Source organism: Bubalus bubalis, chromosome 13, assembly GCF_019923935.1.
Source record: "Bubalus bubalis isolate 160015118507 breed Murrah chromosome 13, NDDB_SH_1, whole genome shotgun sequence".
NCBI classification, from domain to species: Eukaryota; Metazoa; Chordata; class Mammalia; order Artiodactyla; family Bovidae; genus Bubalus; species Bubalus bubalis.
This window is the reverse complement of record NC_059169.1, coordinates 87,144,100-87,166,670: the sequence shown is the minus strand read 5'-3', so window position 1 is coordinate 87,166,670 and position 22,571 is coordinate 87,144,100. Positions and strand designations below refer to the sequence as shown.

The 22,571-nt window shown below is 40.6% G+C and overlaps 1 protein-coding gene across 7 annotated transcripts in view; it reads left to right on the top strand.

The window, feature by feature from the left end:
- Nucleotides 1-22,571, top strand: part of DIAPH3 (diaphanous related formin 3) — a 569,530-nt gene that overhangs the window by 47,927 nt on the left and 499,032 nt on the right. For all 7 annotated transcript variants that reach the window (XM_025263061.3, XM_044926876.2, XM_025263062.3 and 4 more), the window contains one exon: nt 3,802-3,969. In XM_025263061.3, coding sequence (XP_025118846.3) covers nt 3,802-3,969 — 168 coding nt within the window. The remainder of the gene's footprint in view (nt 1-3,801; nt 3,970-22,571) is intronic.

Below are 22,571 nucleotides of genomic sequence, written 5' to 3'. Positions count from 1 at the left end.
TCTCCTCCACCTGATTGTTAGTTATTTACATTCACATAGCTCATTTATTTTTATATCACTGACTTGCTCTTTATTTCTTTTTGTGTATTTGGTATTCCATTTCCATCAATTCTACATGAAAAACCTCTTTTGACACTTTTTGTAGTGGAGGTCTGCTGTAGACAGATTCTCTCAGCTTTTGCTTGTCTGGAAATGTCTTTATTTTGCTTCTGTTTATGAAAAGTAGTTTTACTAGACATTGAATTCTAGGATGAGGGTATTTTTCTTTCGGTTCCTCAAGGATGCCATTTGGTTGTCTTTTGCTGGCATTGTTTCTGGTGAGAAATTTGTATCATTTTTGTTCGGTATTTAATGTCTTCTTTTCTTTGGCCGTATTTTTATGGTTTGCTCTTTATTTTTAATTTGCAGTAGTTTGACTGTGAGGTTCCTATGTATGGGTGTTTTGTTTGCTTGTTGTGTATTTTTTCTGGGGATTGCTGAGCTTCTTGAATCTGTGAATTGATAGACGTATATGTCTATATCTGTATTTATAATACTCTTCTCTTCTGCTGGGGACCCTAGCCACACTTGTGTCACAACATTTCATATTGTATCATGAATACTGGTTATTCTGTTTTGTTTGTTTGTTTCAGTTTGAATACTTTCTATTGATCTGTGTTTAGGTTCACCAGTTCTTTCCTCAGCAGTGTTCAGGTTCTTTTTAAGCCCATCTAATGAATTCTTCATTTCTGATACACTTTTCATTCTAATAGATTAAAAAAATAGTGTCCATGATTTGCTACTGAAAGTCCCCAAATGATGGTCGTAATTTCATTATACCCTTTAGCATTATTTTTATGAATCTTCTTTTAAATAGTCTGTCTAGTAATTCTGCCGTCTAGGCCATCTCTTGGTTACTTCTTTTGACCATGAGCCACATTTCTTGCTCCTTTGTGTCTTGCAACATTTGATTGTATGGTGGACATTTTATTTAATTACAGTAGAAGTTAAATAATATTTGCTTCCAAGAGAGGGCATGCCCTTCTTTGAGACTCTTGAAATGGGGGCTGTGTCTCTGTGATTGCTAGTTGAGCTGGGTTTGGTCTTCCTGCTGCTAGAGTTTTATTCAGCTTGTCTGTGGCCTCAAATGCTTTGCGGACTTGGGATCTGAGTGCTAATGAGATTCTGGCAATTTGCTTTTTGGCATTAACACTTGAACTTTGGCTTTGGAAACCATGGAATATCTCTTTCTGCTTTAAAGTCTTGATGCCCATTTTTAGGATTTCTGTAGTGTTCTTTTTTTGTTTTCAGTTCCATTGCTGGCTCTCTTTCTTCAGAGACTTGGTATCCTGCCCCCAGCCTTCAGATAGCAGCTGGCGTGTGTGCTCTGAAGATCTGGGTTTCTCTCAGTTCTCCTGGCTGGTCCAGAGGCTTTGGCAGGCAGCTGCTTTGCATTGGGAGAGGCCTCTCCTGCCTCGGAGCATCCCCATATTCGGCTTTCCTTCTCTAACCCTGGCTACAGGCATCTACCCCATGCAGTGTGTGAAGACTTGAGAAAGAGTTGGTCGGAGGGTGCAGACTCGCTCCATGGCTGGGACTTCATGACCCAGGGCCTGGAAGTCATGCCAGCGCTCATGTGGCTGTCAATAGTTCGTTAAAAAACTTGGCTGGTTTTTCTTTACCTGTACTGAATTTATTTTTCTTCTTCAGCTGCTGTCAGGGATAAGAGCAGTCTGTTTCCTCCCAGTATTTAGTCAGTACCGGTTTCCTTGTGTCCTCAGCTTCCTGAGATCAGCTTCTTGATGGGTTGAAAACAACAGCGAGAAGAATTCTGTAGGGTGTCTGGCTTCTTTTGGTTGTTAGGATGAGAGCAGTAGTGTTGTGGACTACTCTGTAATCCTGCCAGAAGCTGTCGTGTTGTTAGTACTTTAACATTTAGTTTGTGTTAGATGGGCCATGTGTGAGTATATATATTACACAGTATTTTTCCTTAGGATTATCTTCAAAGTGAATTTAAAGGCCTGTTTTGAAAGACAAGTCTTATTATCTTTGCATATTATTATTTGAAGGCTTCCTTGGTGGCTCAGCTGGTAAAGAATCCTACAGTGTGTGAGCTCTGGGTTCAATCCCTGGGTTGGGAAGATCCGGGGGAGGAGGGCATGGCAACCCACTTGGACATTCTTGCTTGGAGAATCTCCATGAACAGAGGAGCCTGGCTTGCTGCAGTCCATGGGGGTCGCAAAGAGTTGGACATGGCTTGGCAACTAAGCACAGAACATATATTATTTGCAAAAAATCCTGTTTCTTTAGTGAAGTGAATAATCAATACTGTGACTTACTGTCTTTTTAAATAGAGAATTTAAGTGTTATATTTCTTTAATGGGCCCTAGTAGCTCTATTCAGTAGAACCTCTGTCATGATAGAAGTATACTTTATGTTTTGACCAATATGGGCGCCACTAGTCTTTTGTGGTTCTTGAACACTTGGTATGTGACTAGGGCAGCAAAGGACCTGAGTTTTAAAATTTAATTTATATTTAAATAACCACACGTAATTAATGGCTACCACAGTGAATGTACAGGTTTATGTACTACACATATATATGGTGAAAACAGTAGCTTAATGTGTGCACAGTTATGCTGAACAGTTCCAGAATCATTTTTTTAAGTACCCTTCTTTCCCTTTTTGATGGTTACCACTTGAAACACTGTGTGTGTCTGGATTCTCTGTAAGGAATAGAACTTGATAAATTCATGCTATTTTCAATGAATGAACAGTTAGCTTTGTAAAATAATCTATGCATTTTCAAATATCCGTGGACTATTTGTTGATACAATTGTAGAAGAACTCTCATTGCAATAAAAATCCAGTTTTATTTCTTGAGGCTTCAGTCTACTCTGGTGGTGGTGGTGGTGGTGGTGGTGGTGGTTTAGTCGCTAAGTCTTGTCTGGCTTTTGCGACCCCGTGGACTTGTGAGCCCACCAGGTTCCTCTGTCCATGGGATTCTCCAGGCAAGAATACTGGAATGGGTTGCCATTGTCTACTCTATAGTTATTCATAAAGTTCAAATACAGACTAATCTGAGTAAAGAGAAATGTGATGTCTCTCAGGCCAAGCTATGGAGATGTAAGTAAAATTCAGTTCTCAAAGTGCCTAAATCACGTCTTCCCATCCCCTCCCAGTCCGAGTGTAGTATGTGCTATGAAAAGGATGCTGGAGGAGGGGGCTCGAGGGTGAACTCTGAGTACCAGTGTGATTGCCAGCCACCAAATTAGCTGGGCTTCCCTCGTGGCTCAGTTGGTAAAGAGTCTACTTGCAGTGCAGGAGACCAGGGTTCGATTCCTGGGTTGGGAGGATCCCTGGAGTAGGGCATGGCAACGCACTCCAGTGTTCTTGCCTGGAGAACCCCATAGATAGAGGGGCCTGGTGGGCTACAGTCCATGGGGTTGTAAGAGGCAGACACGACTTAGTGACTAAACCACCAAATTAGCTAAATTGCCTTTGTAAAAATGCTTAATTTGTTAATCTGTAGCAAAGGTCATTTATCATTAGAGTCTTCATTCTATAATCTTAAGATTGGAAGGAATCTTTTGAGTTTTTCTCTCTCTCTTGCCTTCAGACAGGATAATTATGAAGACTCTTCACTTATTTTTATATTTATTATTTCTTTTAATCTTAAAATTTACATGCTAAAATGAATCCCTCCTGATGAGATCACAATGATGATACAACTGACCCTGTTTTTTCATTTTGGAAATTAAATAAGTATTGTTGAGAAGGGATTACTTACATGTGTGCTTTTTATTTTATCTTTCTTCATAGATGGATAGATTTGCCAGCATAAGAATTCCAGGGAGCAAAAAAGAGAGGCCTCCACTTTCCAACCTGAGGACTGCATTTTCAAACAATGATTGCTCTTCAGAAATGAATGAAAACATTCCAAAACCACTGTCAGAGAAGGAAATCTTAGAGCTTTTTGAAAAGATGATGGTAAGAATTTTGATTCATTATAAAATGTTTGCTGTAAAAGCCTTAGCTTTGGCTTATGTTCATGGAACTAAATGTGTATGAAACTTAGGTTCCATAGGTGATTTCTTTCCTTTTTTTTTTTTTTTGAAAAACTGTTAATTTATTGATTCAGTGAACTTAAAAAAAAAAAAAAAACACACAATCCCCAATACATGCAGTTCAGGATTAAGTATCACATTTGCAGCACATTGTTGAGTCTCTACATAAAAGTATGCATCACCTGTATAATCCCATTCCATCACTTCCCCCAGCCTCTGTAATACCTGGTTGGGGTTATTTCCATTGACACATCCATATAGCTCCAAAGCATTTATTACTGGTTTTGAGCCAGATGTTTCCTCGCCACCTCCCCTCCCCTCATCCCCACCCTGGGGTTACTTTTTAATGGCAAGATATCACTCAGTCATAGATTTAAGCAGCTCACTGACAAACTTTGGCTTGTCTGCTCATATGGACCCTGCTTTTGCTTTTGGGTTTACATCTCAATGGCCTTGACGCTGATCAGCTACTATCCACTGCTATTCATGTGTCGGAGGGCAGGTTGCTTTCTCCTGTGTATGCTTGTGCAGTAACACAGGTTTCTAGATGAATCATTAATCTGAACTGGCATTAAAGGAGACTGTTGACGGGGCTCTCTCAGATCCATTTCAATGCATATATAAAAATTCTTCCAATTGTTTGTGTCCCCAAATGATTTTGCTTCCATCCTCATCACAGCAGCACCTGGGAGAAGCTAAGTCATTTCCCTGAGCAGGCGCAGGCGGAGGCCCATGGCCGCGGGCTCTCTCTGGGACTCAGCACCTGCCTCGAGAGCACCACCATGTGGTCCCGCTGGAACCAACCCATGGGGGAGTGCCCATCTCAGGGCGTGTTCCAGAACTTGAACTCTGTGCCCTGCCTTGCTTTCACCCCTCAAAAGTCATGTTCCTTCCTCTCAAGATCTACCTTTGCACTGCTTTATTTTTAAACTGATTCCCTGTCTTCTTTAAACAACCCGCTCTCCCGTCCTCTCTCCCTGCCCCAAGGATTACAAACTCTTCTGTCTCCTCTAATCAATCAGATGGAGAGTACCTTCCTTCTCTGCAAGGGAATACACATGCTTTGAGCCTCATGAGTACTAGTGTGCTGAAGAATGCCTGTGAGGGGACCCAGCAGAGGGACCGATGTCCACACGCCTCATGGAACTGGCACTGACACCCCTCTGAGTGCTAAGAAGACTGGGAATGCCTGGTCTGCGTTATACACTCCATGTATACTTCTCCCGCCCAGTCACCCACCGCTGGCTAGAACAGGATAGGGGTGGGCCAGCTGATAGGATCCTGGGCAGAGTGAGCTGCAAGCAAACCCGATGAAAATCTTAGCACTTCATCAGTTCTGCTCTCACCATGAGATTTCTCAGCTGAAGCAGAGAAACCTTGCAGCTAGACCCACTTGTGGCCAACAACCTCTGATACACCCATCCGTATTTGGCACAGGAACCTTCTGTTCTCACCACGCCAGGTCTATGTTTTTGAACATAGGCAGTACATAGGTGATTTCTAATGTCATTGAGATAGCTAGCACTCAAGGCAAAGAGAGGTTTAGGATTACAAAAATAAGAGTCTGAAGAAAAGTATCATACCAGTTGTTTTACACAGAAGTACATAAAAACATAAACCCTCTAAAGTATCAGATATACTTTTATCTTAAATAGATTATCTAAGTGCTATGTCTGGCTCAGTTGCATTTGAGAATGACAGTCATAGTGCTTTGCTGTGTGTGTTGTTAAGTATGCTGATTTTTGGATCTTGTTTGAGCTCTTAGTTCTCACAATAACCATGTTTGCATAGTCCTGCAACAGTTAAGTCTGCAGACACTTGAACTCATTTGCTTTGGGGTGTGTTTTTATAACTCTTCTATGCTAAGTCACCTCAGTCATTCATGTCCGACTCTGTGCGACCCCAGAGACGGCAGCCCACCAGGCTCCCCTGTCCCTGGGATTTTCCAGGCAAGAACACTGGAGTGGGTTGCCATTTCCTTCTCCAATGCATGAAAGTGAAAAGTAAAAGTGAAGTCGCTCAGTCGTGTCCGATTCTATGCGACCCCATGGACTGCAGCCTATTTGGCTCCTCCGTCCATGGGATTTTCCAGGCAAGAGTACTGGAGTGGGATGCCATTGCCTTCTCCATAACTCTTCTATCAGATCAGATCAGATCAGATCAGTCGCTCAGTCGTGTCTGACACTTTGCAACCCCATGAATTGCAGCATGCCAGGCCTCCCTGTCCATCACCAACTCCCGGAGTTCACTCAGACTCATGTCCATCGAGTCAGTGATGCCATCCAGCCATCTCATACTCTGGCGTCCCCTTTTCTTGCCCCCAATCCCTCCCAGCATCAGAGTCTTTTCCAATGAGTCAACTCTTCACATGAGGTGGCCAAAGTACTGGAGTTTCAGCTTTAGCATCTTTCCTTCCAAAGAAATCCCAGGGATGATCTCCTTTAGAATGGACTGGTTGGATCTCCTTGCAGTCCAAGGGACTTTCAAGAGTCTTCTCCAACACCACAGTATAAAAGCATCAATTCTTCGGCGCTCAGCCTTCTTCACAGTCCAACTCTCACATCCATACATGACCAGAGGAAAAACCATAGCCTTGACTAGACGAACCTTTGTTGGCAAAGTAATGTCTCTGCTTTTGAATATGCTATCTAGGTTGGTTATAACTTTCCTTCCAAGGAGTAAGCCTCTTTTAATTTCATGGCTGCAGTCACCATCTGCACTGATTTTGGAGCCCAGAAAAATAAAGTCTGACACCGTTTCCACTGTTTCCCCATCTATTTCCCATGAAGTGATGGGACCAGATGCCATGATCTTCGTTTTCTGAATGTTGAGCTTTAAGCCAACTTTTTCACTCTCCTCTTTCACTTGCATCAAGAGGCTTTTTAGTTCCTCTTCACTTTCTGCCATAAGGGTGGTGTCATCTGCGTATCTGAGGTTATTGAGATTTCTCCCGGTAATCTTGATTCCAGCTTGTGTTTCTTCCAGTCCAGCGTTTCTAATGATGTACTCTGCATATAAGTTAAATAAACAGGGTGACAATATACAGCCTCGACAAACTCCTTTTCCTATTTGGAACCAGTCTGTTGTTCCATGCCCAGTTCTAACTGTTGCTTCCTGACCTGCATACAGATTTCTCAAGAGGCAGATCAGGTGGTCTGGTATTCCCATCTGTTTCAGAATTTTCCACAGATTATTGTGATCCACACCGTCAAAGGCTTTGGCATAGTCAATAAAGCAGAAATAGATGTTTTTCTGGAACTCTCTTGCTTTTTCCACGATCCAGCAGATTTTGGCAATTTGATCTCTGGTTTCTCTGCCTTTTCTAAAACCAGCTTGAACATCAGGAAGCTCACGGTTCACATATTGCTGAAGCCTGGCTTGGAGAATTTTGAGCATTACTTTACTAGCGTGTAGGATGAGTGCAATTGTGCGGTAGTTTGAGCATTCTTTGGCATTGCCTTTCTTTGGGATTGGAATGAAAACCGACCTTTTCCAGTCCTGTGGCCACTGGTGAGTTTTCCAGATTTGCTGACATATTGAGTGCAGCACTTTCATAGCATCATCTTTCAGGATTTGGAATAGCTCAACTGGAATTCTATCACCTCCACTAGCTTTGTTCGTAGTGATGCTTTCTAAGGCCCTCTTGACTTCACATTCCAGGATGTCGGGCTCTAGGTCAGTGATCACACCATCATGATTATCTGGGTCGTGAAGATCTTTTTTGTACAGTTCTTCTGTGTATTCTTGCCATCTCTTAATATCTTCTGCTTCTGTTAGGTCCATACCACCTCTGTCCTATCGAGCCCATCTTTGCATGAAATGTTCCTTTGGTATCTCTGATTTTCTTGAAGAGATCTCTAGTCTTTCCCAGTCTGCTGTTTTCCTCTATTTCTTTGCATTGATCGCTGAAGAAGGCTTTCTTATCTCTTCTTCTTCTTCTTTGGAACTCTGCATTCAGATGTTTATATCTTTCCTTTTCTCCTTTGCTTTTCACTTCTCTTCTTTTCACAGCTATTTGTAAGGCCTCCCCAGATAGCCATTTTGCTTTTTTGCATTTCTTTTCCATGGGGATGGTCTTGATCCCTGTCTCCTGTACAATGTCACGAACCTCATTCCATAGCTCATCAGGCACTCTATCCATCAGATCTAGGCCCTTAAATCTATTTCTCACTTCCACTGTATAATCATAAGGGATTTGATTTAGGTCATACCTGAATGGTCTAGTGGTTTTCCCTACTTTCTTCAATTTAAGTCTGAATTTGGCAATAAGGAGTTCATGATCTGAGCCACAGTCAGCTACTGGTCTTGTTTTTGCTGACTGTATAGAGCTTCTCCGTCTTTGGCTGCAAAGAATATAATCGGTCTGATTTCGATGTTGACCATCTGGTGATGTCCATGTATAGAGTCTTCTCTTGTGTTGTTGGAAGAGGGTGTTTGTTATGACCAGTGTATTTTCTTGGCAAAACTCTATTAGTCTTTGCCCTGCTTCATTGCGTATTCCAAGGCCAAATTTGCCTGTTACTTCAGGTGTTTCTTGACTTCCTACTTTTGCATTCCAGTCCCCTATAATGAAGAGGACATCTTTTTTGGGTTTTAGGTCTAAAAGGTCTTGTAGGCCTTTATAGAACTGTTCAACTTCAGCTTCTTCAGCGTTACTGGTTAGGGCATAGACTTGGATTACTGTGATATTGAATGGTTTGCCTTGGAAACGAACAGAGATCATTCTGTCATTTTTGAGATTGCATCCAAGTACTGTATTTCGGACTGTTTTGTTGACCATAATGGCTACTCCATTTCTTCTGAGGGATTCCTGCCCGCAGTAGTAGATATAATGGTCATCTGAGTTAAATTCACCCATTCCAGTCCATTTCAGTTGGCTGATTCCTAGAATGTCGACATTCACTCTTGCCATCTCTTGTTTGACCACTTCCAATTTGCCTTGATTCATTAACCACGAGTTAATATAATTTCAGTCTAGAACAAAGAGAATGTAACCTTTTTTTTTTTTTTTTTGCTAGCCTTTGCATCTGTTTATGAGACTTGTATAAGGCAGATTTATTTAACACTGTGTTTGAGGACTCAAAATAGTAAACTGCCCCCCTATTCATGCATCGTGTGTTTGAACCACTGTCTAAATTGTCTGTGGTATTCTGGAATGGTACTGTTTTGGTTCACCTATTAAGACCGTTTTCTCCCTTGTGTCATAGTTTCTGGTGTCATCTGAGTAAGTAGAGCAAGTAGGCCAGTGATAGACATTTGTGAAGGCATTCCACAAGCTGTTAAAGTATAACCATATAGGAAGTACAGAACATAGTTGATGGTTTTCTGTTCTGAATATGATGACTTCAGAAGTATTTTTATGTTAGTCTTACCCTTCTCCTAGCTAAGAGTATTAGTTTTATTTATATGAACAAGGCAGATGGATATTGGCATCTTTGAAGTGTTTATATGTTTAATAACTGAACCAGATCACTTTTTAAATCTTAAACAAGTCTCCCTGTTGGCAGAAGATCTTTTGCAGTCAAACTCACTTTACTCAGCATAAGTAAAGTGAATTATTGCTTTCTTAGGACTGCCAATTTGCTAATGAGTGAGTTTGTCACAACTAAAGGCTTTCAAAGAAATAAGGACTGGGTTCTTCTTTTCCTTTCTGATACCTTGACCGTATCACAATACATTGCAGGGAGAACTTGGAGATTCTGAAGCTGAGAAGGGCCTTTCTCCTATAAATGTGGACTCAACTGGTGTTTCTTTTTTTTTTTTTTTTAACATCATTTTTATTGTTTTATTTAATAAATATTTAAATGAGCAAACACATTTGTGCCTGACCCCTGCTACAAATATTTCCCCTTCTTTTTTTTTTATTTAATTTAATTTTATTTTTAAACTTTACATAATTGTATTAGTTTTGCCAAATATCAAAATGAATCCGCCACAGGTATAGATGTGTTCCCCATCCTGAACCCTCCTCCCTCCTCCCTCCCCATTCCATCCCTCTGGGTCGTCCCAGTGCACCAGCCCCAAGCATCCAGTATTGTGCATCGAACCTGGACTGGCAACTCGAGGCTTGTCAAGCGGAGTACCACATCTCTGACACATTTAAAGCTATTCTAGGTCTGGGGAGAATGCTAGATTTAGGTTGGGGGTTATTTTTGGCTTTGCCTATCTGTACCATTTTTATTAATAAAAATCCTTCAGAGGAAGCAATGTTGAATACTCTCCCGTTTTTGTTTTTTGGCATTTGCTAAAATGAGGTTTCATTTAAAAGTAGTGTCTAGATTCTTTGTCTTGGCATTGTACAGTTTAAAAAACTTATGTGCTCAGAGGTACTTAGATATCTGATTTTTTTTGCATGAAGTAAAAACTTTGTTTTGAAGAACAAAACAGAGAAAGGTTTTTCCTTTTCCTTTCCTCTCTTTTTCCTCCTCACGATGGTCCTTTGAGAGACAGTGTGCTGACTTGATTGCTTAATGAATGTGAAGTACAGTGTCATCCTTCAACATTCGTACTTATTTCACTTTTACTTAGAAAATGATTTAGTTGGTCTCTGGGTAACAGTTTTAGTGCATTTTTAAAAAGTAATGATGAGTTTTTAGTTCTGCTACTTCTTAAGGGCTTTCCCCCCCTATTGTCATCCAGTGAAAGGAGAATTTTGATCTGAAAGCTCATTTTGCTTCCTCTGTGGATCTTAGATACATGAAATAGTTGCATGAGCATCGCTATATACACAACTTTGATTTCTGGATGTCAGATTTCAGTGGTTGGTCTTGAACTCACGGTGGGTCTGTGTAGCTGGCTTTTGACCAAGGTGAACATGACGGGTACAGATTGGAAGTGACCTGTTGTTCCACCCAGTGCCTCTTTCAACCAGCCCTTTCAACTTATTCCTGCCTGCTGCCAGATAGCTTTCGCCACAGGCCCCAGAGGTTTCCATTTGCTTTTAAGATAACGCAACCCTAGTTTAATTTAAATAAGTTAACCTCTATCTGGAGAAAGCCTCTCCTTTTTCCGTTCAGGGCTTCTCCACTCAGAGCCTGCCGTGCTCTCCGTGGGGCTGTGGGGGGCCCTGCTCCGTTCCCCGCCCTGTGTTTCTCCTCCCCCTGCTCTTCAGACCCAGTCTGTCTCCTGCAGGGTGAACTTGGAGGTGAAGGGAGGAGAGCAAGGGTACTCTGCCGGCCAGGGGTGTTTATAGTCTGGCCCTGGTGTCATGGAGTGTCATGTTGGTGTTTTACTGCTGCTTGTAGCTTATTGCCCCAGGTTTGATGGCTTGAAACCACACCAGTGTATCAGCGCCTTGTAGTTCTGTAGGCTGAAGCCCAGGATGACTCAGCTGGTTTCTCTAGGGTGACAAAGCTTAAGTCAGTGTTGGATGGGTGGACTCTTCTTCACATATTTTGGGGAACACTCTTTCTTCCGAGTTCATGTTGTTGACAAAATGCAATGCCCAGGTGTTGCAGGTCTAAGGTCCCAGCTTCCTCGCCGACTGTCATCTGGGGCTGCCTTAGCCTTGAGAGGCCCCTTTCCTCTCCTTCACACGGGCCCTCACGTCTCAGACACATCAAATCCATCTCACGCTTAGAATTTCTCTGAATCCCCCTTCTGTGGCATCTCTTGCCTTCATGTGGAGAAAGTTCTCTGCTTTTAAGGGTTTGTGTATTAGATTGGGCTCACCCAGAAAATCCAAAATACTTCCACTAATTTAAAGTTTGTAACCTTAAGTACATTGAAAAAGCCCCTTTTGCCATGTGATTTAACATATTTGCAGAAGCCAGGGTTTAGGGCATGGATACCTCTGGGAGACCATTTTGCCTGCCCTAGGTATTGTTGTCGTTTAGTCACTAAGTCGTGTCTGACTTTTGCAACCCCAAGGACTGTAGCCCACCAGGCTCCTCTCTCCATGGGATTTCCCAGGCACGGATACTGGAGTGGGTCGCCATTTTCTTCTCCAGGGGATCTTCCTGATCCGGGGATCAAACCTGTGTCTCCTGCCTTGACAGGAAGATTCTTTCCCACTGAGCCACCTGGGAAGCCCCTGCTAGCAGTATGAGAGATTACAGACGTGATTACAAACACCTTTCTCCTGTGGATCTCTGTGGCTCTCCTGAGCGCAGTGTCACCTTTGCGCTGGTGGCGTCTCCTTTGAACATCAGAGGAGGCTTCTCCCCCAGCCTCCCACGAGCCTGTTCCTCTCGGGGGTCCCCTTGGGGTGCAGTGCCTCTGAGCCGGCCAGGCCTGCTCCTCTCCAGGATCCATATCCTCCTTGGGAAGCTAGTGTGTGCTGTGCCCCAGCCCCTGCCTTATTCCATTCAGAGCCTGGCCTCCACAAAGCATAGTTGACCCTGGCGCTTTCTGCCCACAGCTTTTCCTTTGGGGATTGTTTTGTTGCAGATGTGTGCCCCTCTGGCTGCAGGTGCTCCCCGGCTGTCAGCCCCTGCTTGCACCGTGTCACACTGCATAGCTGGCCTCTTGTGTTTCTCGTTTCCTTTGGGTGTCAGGACACTTCTTCCTTCTCCTGAGTTTCTTCCTCTGGCCAGTTCATACTGGTTTACTTTCCATGTTTCTTCCTCTGTCTGTCCTTTTATTTCCTCTGAGTGTTGCCTCTGTCCCTTTTGTTTCGTCTTTGTCTACCTTGGTTCACTATATACCCCTTCTGGGGAATTGGAGCCCTTTCATTTTGTAGAATATCCCATATATTCTGACACTCTGCTGTGTCTTTTACAAAGAGCAGCTATAATTGAGAGCTCTTTAAAAGGTGTTAAACCTCAATTCATTCTCTTATTTTTTCCCAGTGTTATTGAGTTACAATTGACATTTAATATTGTGTAAACTTAAAGTACACAATGTGATGATTTGATAGATGTATATTTTTTAAAATGATTGCCACAATAAGGTCAGTTAACACATCCATCACCTCACATAATTATCATTTTTTCCCCTGTGGTGAGAACGTTAAGATTTACTCTCTTCAAATCTTTCAAGTATGATTTTTTTTTAACTAGTGTTACCATACTGTTCATTATATCCTAAGATTTGGTTCATTTTATAACTGTAAATTTGTACCTATTGACCATTTCTCCACCCCTCAGCCCCTGGCAACCACCAGTCAATGCTGTTTCTATGAGTGTCTTTCTCTACCTGATTTGTTTCACTTGGCATAGTGTTCTCAGGGCCCATCTGTGAGTGTTTCTTTTTTTCTATAAAGAATACCATTGGAATCTTGATAACATTGCATTGAATATATCGATGGCTCTGAATAGGATGGACATTTTAATTATGCTAATTCTTCCAACCCATGAACACAGGATATTTTTCTATTTGTTTGTGTTTTTTGTAGTTTTCTTCATCAGTGACTAACAATGATGAGTGTCCAGATCTTTTGCTCCTCAGAGCTTGTGTGTAAGTCCCTTGTGTAATTTTCTCCTTTATTTATAGTTTTGATATGTCTCTATGCTAGATTAAGTCCATGCAACATTATCCAGCTGGTTTATCATCTCAACTGCCTGTTGAATTAAGTGTATCTTTCTAACTTTTAAGATGTTTAAGATTTGATATTTCTTTTCACCTTCAACTCTATGTTTTGGTGGTGGTGAACTTTAAGATCACAGTATCTGGTCCCATCACTTCATGGGAAATAGATGGGGAAAGAGTGGAAACAGTGTCAGACTTTATTTTTTTGGGCTCCAAAATCATGGCAGATGGTGACTGCAGCCATGAAATTAAAAGACGCTTTCTCCTTGGAAGGAAAGTTATGACCAACCTAGATAGCATATTGAAAAGCAGAGACATTACTTTGCCAACAAAGGTCTGTCTAGTCAAGGCTAAGTTTTTTCCAGTGGTCATGTATGGATGTGAGAGTTGGACTGTAAAGACTGAGCGCTGAAGAATTGATGCTTTTGAACTGTGGTGTTGGAGAAGACTCTTGAGAGTCCCTTGGACTGCAAGGAGATCCAACCAGTCCATTCTGAAGGAGATCAGTCCTATGTGTTCTTTGGAGGGAATGATGCTAAAGTTGAAACTCCAGTACTTCGGCCACCTCATGTGAAGAGTTGACTCATTGGAAAAGACTCTGATGCTGGGAGGGATTGGGGGCAGGAGGAGAAGGGGACGACAGAGGATGAGATGGCTGGATGGCATCACCGACTCAATGAACGGATGGACAGGGAGGCCTGGTGTGCTGCAATTCATGGGGTCGCAAAGAGTCAGACACAACTGAGTGAATGAACTGAACTGAACTTTATCAAATTTTGGTTTGCTGGATAACTTAAAAATGTTAAAATAATGAATAGGAAGAGAAGTTTCATATATTCATACCTTTTTTGTCTTTTCACTTTCACTGTATGTTGAGAGAACAAAAGCTGCAAGGTCATCTATCAAGCTGTGAACATCAACAGGCATTAAATGAATGCCAGTGATGACAGAATTACTTTGAAAAAAATTATTTAAATTCTGGACTTCCTGTCATCACTTGTAAGCATGGAAGAAGTGATCTAATAAAATTGCAGAGTACTTAAGTATGAATAGTAATGCTCTAATCTTTTCTTGAGAATATGTTTACCAGGCTCTGTTGTAATGTAGGAGAGAGTGCATTTATCGATTGCCATTAGTATTGTCTCTTCAGCGTGGGTTTGAAGTGTCCATTGGCATTAAGAGCTTAGATGTCCTGCTGTTTAATACATATTTTAGCTTTAGTGTGAGGAAGCATAGTACAGATAATAAGCCATTCAAAATTTAATTTTGAAACAATTTTCAGATGTATTATTAAGTTGAATCTATTTTGTTCAATGGCGTTGTTTTTAAATAGGGTATTTGAGGTACACAAAAACAGTAGAACCTATATAATTAACTGAACTACTTTGTGTGCTTTTTCAATCCCAGCCTCCTTTTTGAGGTATACAAAAAAGAATAGAACACATGTAATTAATTGAAATACCTGGTGTACTTCCTTCAATTCCATCTTTCTTTTTGTGTTGTTAACCAAAATTTCAGAGAAACAGGGACCTGACTGAATAAAGATTGGGGTTTGTTAGGACTGTAGCCCAGGAGATACAGATTCAAGGAGCACTTGAGTTGTGTTCCTTTGGACTACAAATTGGGGGAGGATTAGAAAGACAAAAAACCCTGCAAGGTTAGTAGAACTGGAATTGGAAAGAAGTAAGGGTGCTTGTTGAGCAGGGATAGGCTGGGGTCTGAAATGATTCCACAGTTGTGAAGGGGATGGACTTTGAACCTGTTAACCCAGTCCAAGCTGGTACTTGCTTCTTGCTTCTCAATAAGTGGAGAGACAAGCTGTTGGGGCAGGGGATAATTTTTTCAGAAAGCCAGCAGGTCTAGAAGATGGTGGACTAGGTTCCCCAGAGAACCATCCTATCTGAGTTAGAGTTCAGGCTGCTTTTATACAGGTGGAGGTTGTTGCAGACTTCTTGGTGCAGAAATTCTTTGTTCTTGCCATTGTCCACATGGTTCCTGTAAATCTTCAACAACACAAATATTATTTCTGCTCCTCAACATTTTTTCTCTATATGAATGAAAATGTTATACATTTAAGGACTAAATATTTAATCCCTCTGTCCATGGAATTCTCCAGGCAAGAATACTGGAGTGAGGAGCAATTCCCTTCTTCAGGGAGTCTTCCCAACACAGGGACTGAACCCAGGTCTCCTGTGCTGCAGGCAGATTCTTTACCGGCTGAGCCACCAGGAAAGCCCAGTGAGTAAAGTGCTATACATTTAAGGGTTAAACCTGGGAGGTAGAGCCTTAAGAATAGGCTACCAAGTATATTTCAGGCTATAGGCAACATTTTTTTTACAAAGATACAGAGCAAGCATGACTAAGCAAGGCAACAGAGCACAAAGGTTAGAGCTAAAGGAATCAATCCAGAATGCAGTCAGGTTTGTTCTTTGTTAGAAAACTACAAGGGTGCAGCTAGCAGATACTATTTTGAAGTGGTTGGTTGTGTTCTTGAGTTTGTTAAAGTTGAGAGAAAATTCACATTCTCAGTGAAGCAGGAATGTGTCTAAAACCACATCTATAATAGTCTGGCTCCCTTTGGATCCCTGAACCATAGTTACTCCATTTTGATTTTTAAATAGTCTTAAATGTATCATCAGTATATTTTTCAAGAAATCCTCTATCCTGACATCATAGATCTGTTCTTACTATGTTCCTAAAATCTGATATGAGACAGTATTTTTCCTACATGGGTAACTAGTTTTTCTATTATATTAATATCATTATTAAATAATAGAATATTATATTGAATAAGCATTCTTATCCATCATTTGTAATATCTCCACTGTTATATATCAAGTTATTACTCATATCTGTGTTTGTTTCTGAGGTCTGATTTGATTCATTGTTCTATTTGTCTAGCTCTGCAGTTATATCCATTGTCTTAATTACTTTATAATAAGCCTTGATATCTAGGACTTCCTCTCTTCAAAATTATACTGACTGTTCTTGGCCACTTTGTGATTTTGTATTAATTTTACAGTCAATTAAGTTTTATTATAAATCCTGTTTGGATCTTGATTGGAATTGCAATAAATTTATTGATTTAGATAGAATAAATACCTTTGTGATATTAAATTTTCCTGTGAACATTGGATATATTATATCTATCTATTTATTTAGAGATTTTTCTGTTCCTAAACTGTAACATTTATAATTTCCCCTTAGAGGTTGTGTGTATCTTTTATAAGATTTATACCTTGGTTTGTTTCTAAAATGTAACTAATATTTTTAAAAACTTAAAATTTTTAGTAAGATTATTAATTTGTGTATTGCTTTTTAACATTCAGTAATCTTACTAAATTCTCAGTTTTTATTATTTGTAGAGTTCCTCATATTTTTCTATGTATATAATCAGGATATCTGTGGCTAACTTTTACATATTTTTCTGTTCTTATTCCTTTCTTTTTCCTTTTGTTGCACTGAGTAGAAAACCCCAGAAAAGAGTTCATATGTTTTTTTTTTACCTCTGTTCCTAAAGTATTTAGTAAAGAATTTTGTTTTTCTTCATTTTCCATTTCAGTTATGTGAATAAAGTTGGCCAGCCCTTCACTAGAATCTTCGTCTGATAGGGTAGACGCATGGCTCTGCTAATTTTTATCCTTTAAGTTGAGTATATCATCCGTTACTGATCAAATGAGTGACTGTTTATTCATTATTTCATTAGATCAGTTTTCTAATATTTTCATAAGAACTGTATTTTAATGGGCTTTGAACATTGACCTGTTTCCCTTTGTTCCCTTTATGCTTTCACAGAGTATACTGCATGAATTGTTGAATGAGTTGCTTTGTTTCTTCTGCTCTGGTGAATACCATGTCTAAGCAAGAAAAGATAAGTACATATAGAGTTAAATAGTGAAGTAGCTTTGTGTTCTCAGCTTTGTAGTCAGTTCAGATATCTTTGAAATGTAAGGTCCAGAGGGAAAAAAGAAGAGCTCAGGTGAACGAATGAAATCGAATTGATACTTTTTGGTACGGTTGCTGGGAGCAGAGTTCATCTCACTGTCTGTATTCATTGTTGTCACTCTTTGGGCACATGCTAAAGATAATTTTTCTTTTTTAATCTTTTCTTTTCCTTTTTCATAGTTGGTGTTAAGGATTTATGCTTAGCTATTTCTTCAGTCAGACAAATAAATGAATCCCTGTTGTGTTTGATGTGTAAGTGGTGTCTTAAGGGCCACCAGGAGTCTGAAGGAACAGAAGCCAAGGAGGACTCCTTTGTGTTAGTTCCCTAAGTGCTTATTGGCTGCTGTAGATTCCTACTAGCACTTTGTTGATTTCAAGCATTAGCAGTTTTTACAAATCTACTTTTTCTGTATTGTGGGTTTTTTTATTTCTTAAAAACTATAATAGTATATTTTGTGTTGGCGAGATAAAATGAGAGAGGTTCTATGGTAATGCTTTGTTCTGATCTATTAGTTGTCACCTTTCTCCCTCTCCTTTAGGTAGAAATTGAAAAATTTGGGGAAAGGTTGTTTAAAAGCAATCCCAATAATAATCCAAATAGGAGGAGGAGGAGAAAGAGAGTGTGGAAGTGTAAGGCAATTGTCAAGTTGATTCATGGGCTGTGTTTGTCAGGGGAGTGATGTCAGTGCCGCGTTGTTTCTTCTAGATCCAGATAAATGAGAAAATAAATGATTTAGGAGCATTGGATTTTGCCTGGTGGGAGTTTGTTGACCCAGTCAAATGATTAGAAAGGGGGAGTTTTCAAGGAATAAAGGTTATGCTAATATTTAAGATTCCACTGTTGCTAATTAGGAAGTGTGCAAGTACAGCCTTTTCCAGTGGTGAGGGTTTTTTTTTTTTTCAGTCTGATTTTCTTCTCTAGGGAAGTCGGCCTTTGTGTTTTGTCAGATGACCATTTTATTATCTTTTATGTAATTTATGAAGAATTGGCCATTTGTGGAGAGCAAATAAGTGAATTAAACCCCTTTTATAAGTAGCACTGTTCTTTTCTGCTGGACTATGTAACAGCTGTGATTGTAGGTGCTTATGCATAAGCTTGAACAGTTCCAACCAGATTACTCCAAAATAAATTAGAGTTGAGCAGCTTGCTGAGTGTTACTCTCATTTCTTGTCTGTTCTGCTGAAATTTATAGTATGTGAAAAATGATACTTAAGTTTCTTGTGTGTTTGTTTAGTCTCTGATACTGGCTTTAGATTAAATTGAAATTTGGTTTCAAATGGAGATAGTTTGAACTCTTTGTGCAAGCTCCAATTAGAATATTTGGTTGAATAAGAATTTTATGAGTTCACTGTCAACCTCTGGATAAGTGCTGTTTTCTGGCTGCAGTCCTGTTACTGAGCTAGCCATCTGATTTCCCATTAATTTTAATTGGATTGAGTAAGGACATTGAGAATAGAATAGTGAATCTAACCCCACTATTGGTGAAACCAAAAAACTGACTCTTCATAATCATGCTGCTAAGTCACTTCAGTCGTGTCCGACTCTGTGTGACCCCATAGATGTCAGCCCACCAGGCTCTCCTGCCCCTGGGATTCTCCAGGCAAGAACACTGGAGCGGGTTGCCATTTCCTTCTCCAATGCATGAAAGTGAAAAAGTGAAGTCGCTTAGTCGTGTCCGACTCTTAGCGACCCCATGGACTGCAGCCTACCAGGCTCCTCCATCCATGGGATTTTCCAGGCAAGAGTACTGGAGTGGGGTGCCATTGCCTTCTCCACTTCATAATCATAGTTCTGTATAAAAATAAAAGGATTATTATAAAGGTTTATATAAAAACATGTATAAAAATAAAAGGATTATTATAAAGGTTTATATAAGAACATGAGCTTCCCTGGTGGCTCAGATGGTAGAGTCTGCCTACAATGCTGGAGACCCAGGTTTGATCCCTGGGTTGGGAAGATCTTCTGGAGAAGGAAATGTAACCCACTCCAGTATTCTTGCCTGAAGAATCCCATGGACAGAGGAGCCTTGGAAGGCTGTGGTCCATGGGGTTGCAAAGAGTTGGACATGACTGAGCAACTAACACTTATATAAGAACATAGTAAACATGATGGACAAAGAAAGAAAAGCTGTTTTATAGCTTTAGCACATTTATGGGCATCTTGAATATAAAGTAGTAGTATAAATTTAATTCCAAGTTCCAGGGTTTTGGTTGTACTTATCTTTTACAGGTTTCCTGATTTTACTTAGGCTTAATCTAAGAATGGAGTTTATTAAATTGCTGAGCTATGTGAGATTCAGTTATCATGTACTGTTTGAGAGTATGTGATTACCTGGAATGAGATCATGAAGCTTTCGATTTTGCATTTGGCACTACACTGTTCCTGGTGGTGAGAACACAGCTCAGTAGGGCTAAGCATCGGTAAGACCTTTGACACTGTGTGATAGGGAAGCTGAATTCCAGTGAGGGGAAGCATAGAATCACACTTCTAGAAGAAATATGGGTAAAATTGTGCTTATAGTATGTTGAGCTCCGAGGTCTCAGAAGTAATTAGGGGATCATTGTGGATTTCTTAAAATGCTTAACCAATTTGTGCCTGTACTGGAAAAAAATTTAGCAAAACTGCTACCAAGAACAATTATTTTGGCTTTAACCCATGGAATAAAGCATTGAACACTATTGAAATCAGATGATAACTCTTGACTTATTAAGAATGCTTGATTTTGGTATTGCTGTGCTTCCAGTTTTTACATTTTAATATTTTGCTTATTCATCCATATGGATGTTTTGATCCACTGTTGTACTGTTTTTCTAGCACCTATTTTATAACTCTAGTCATGCTTCTGCTTGTCTGTAGTGTTTTTCCACTGTGGGTGAATTTCCTTGCACCTGACCATCTTCAACTTGCTGCTTGTATATTTGCTTAATTCTCCAAATAGTCAATCATTTTAAATTTAGTCTCTCCATGGTGTTAACTATCCCACTCAACTTGATGTATGTAAATTTAATGAGCATGCTGTGTCCTGTAAAATCCACATTCATGAATGAAAATAGTCTAATGTTTGTAGTTCAGTTGAAAAAGTGTCCACTCTGTTTGCCATTCTCTGCTTGATTACTCCTCGGTGCTCACTAGTTGCATGTATGTGCATGATTATTAAGATTACATCTTTTTCCCTTTCTCAGTTTAGCCAAAGAAAATGTGGAAGGTATATATTTTGTGTCAGTGTTTTGATAATAGCAAACTTGAATTATCCTGGTTTGTGGGAACTTCCAGCCCCATCTGACACACAGGAAGAGTTCTCTGGAGCATCTTAAAAGCTGCTGGCTTGACTCCATGTCACTGACCTGGCTTCCAGGTGAGGGCCATAGCTCCCCATTTGGTGTTCTTATGCAGGTTAGGAAGATGTGTGCCCCTTCTTTCCTCTAAGAGGATGCAGCACCGCACAGAGTCAGCCCGTCTGTCTTGGCGGTATCTCAGCCTTATTCGCATCTCAAGCAGGGGCTGCTGTGCAGGCGTAGGCTGATCTAGGTCAGTGGCTGCGTGTGGATCTGCTCGTGCTCCCTGAAGACATGACAGACTTTTAGCTTGGCCAGTGCTGGCACCACTGCCTGGAGACCCTGCCTCTGGAGCTGGACCTGGTTTCCGTCATTGTTCTAGTCTCGGACTCCGATTATTATCTCTGGCTCCAGCTCCATCTCCTAGAAAACTACCTGCGTTTCATGTTTGTCCCAAAAGAAGTTTAGCAAATTCTTTTTGGGAGTTTTTGTGATATCTCATTTGATAGATATCTAAAGAGTATATGCATTGTATTGTGAATGACACGGCAAGTGTAGAAAGAAAACCTTTTAAAAATTATCTGTGATGGAGGAAAAACAAAAGCATATATAAAGGAGAACTAGGGTTGAGGGGAGGCTTTTTTCTTTCAATTTTTAATCCATTAGGGATTATCATCTTTATATAATGAGACCCAGCAAGCTAGAAGAATTTAGTGAAATGGGATGGAAGCAAGGTAATTAATGTGCAGTGCCCTTTTAGGAGGGGAGAGGAAAGAGGATCCAGAGGATAAATGAGTGGGATTATCTTTGAATTGATACAGGAGTTGGTACAGGAGAATGAGTGTGCAAATAAATTGGTAATAGAACAAACAGGAAATTGATGATGTGTTCCTTTTCCTGGAGAAAATTAAAATGTGCTTACTGAAAATGATAGGTAGACATGATGGTTTCGTAGCTTCTGGCGAATGGCCAGTTTGAAATTAGTACTTTAGGGAATGTGAGGAGAGATTCCTGTGATTTCCCATCAATTAGAGGAACAGGTGGATCACAGAGTTAGCCTGCTTGGGAGATAATAGAGTGGGTCATAACACTGAGGTTTCACTGAGGTCGAGAAATAGGTGGCTTGGAAGTAGGAGAAGTGAAAAGATGGAAGATTGTGATCAGAGAGGAGGATCTTGGACATCATGATGATACTCGAGGTAGGACTGTTTTTAGATAAAAGGCCCAGGTGTGGTCGTGAAGACCATGGGTGAGGAAAGCGGAAATGAGGGTTGCTGGTTGTGGGGAGGCCAGGAGGGGTGTCACAGCATGGGCAGTAGGGGGAATCCGCTCCCAAGGGTGTGAGATGGCCTTAGCCCCAAAGGAAGGGGGCTGCAGATAGTAGAGATACATAATATGGAGATAAGAATGGACGCACAAAGCTGAGCTGCAAGGCTTATGGTCAGCTTACAGAACTTCCTTCTGTCTCACTTCTCTAATCAGTAAAGAAGAGACAGTACATAACCCAAGGGTTTTTACTGAGTATTAAACAAATGGTGCTTCTGAGTGTTGTAGCACAGTGCCTGGCTTGAATTTAACCATTGTTTAAGATTAGAAACATGGTCCTTGTGAAAAGATGTAGCAAGGGATGCTAGGAGAGTGAGTGAGAAGGGTGGTTCACAGAGCACCTTTGGAATGGGTATGGGAGGACATGTGAACAACTTGAACTTTGTGTTTTGGAAAATTCCAAAAGATACCTGACCTTTAGGTTTCTAATGGACTTCTGTTAACGTGTGTCTGATTGAGATTTATCTATAGTGGTTCCTTTACTTCCCTCTCCTCTATCAAGTTTGTGTG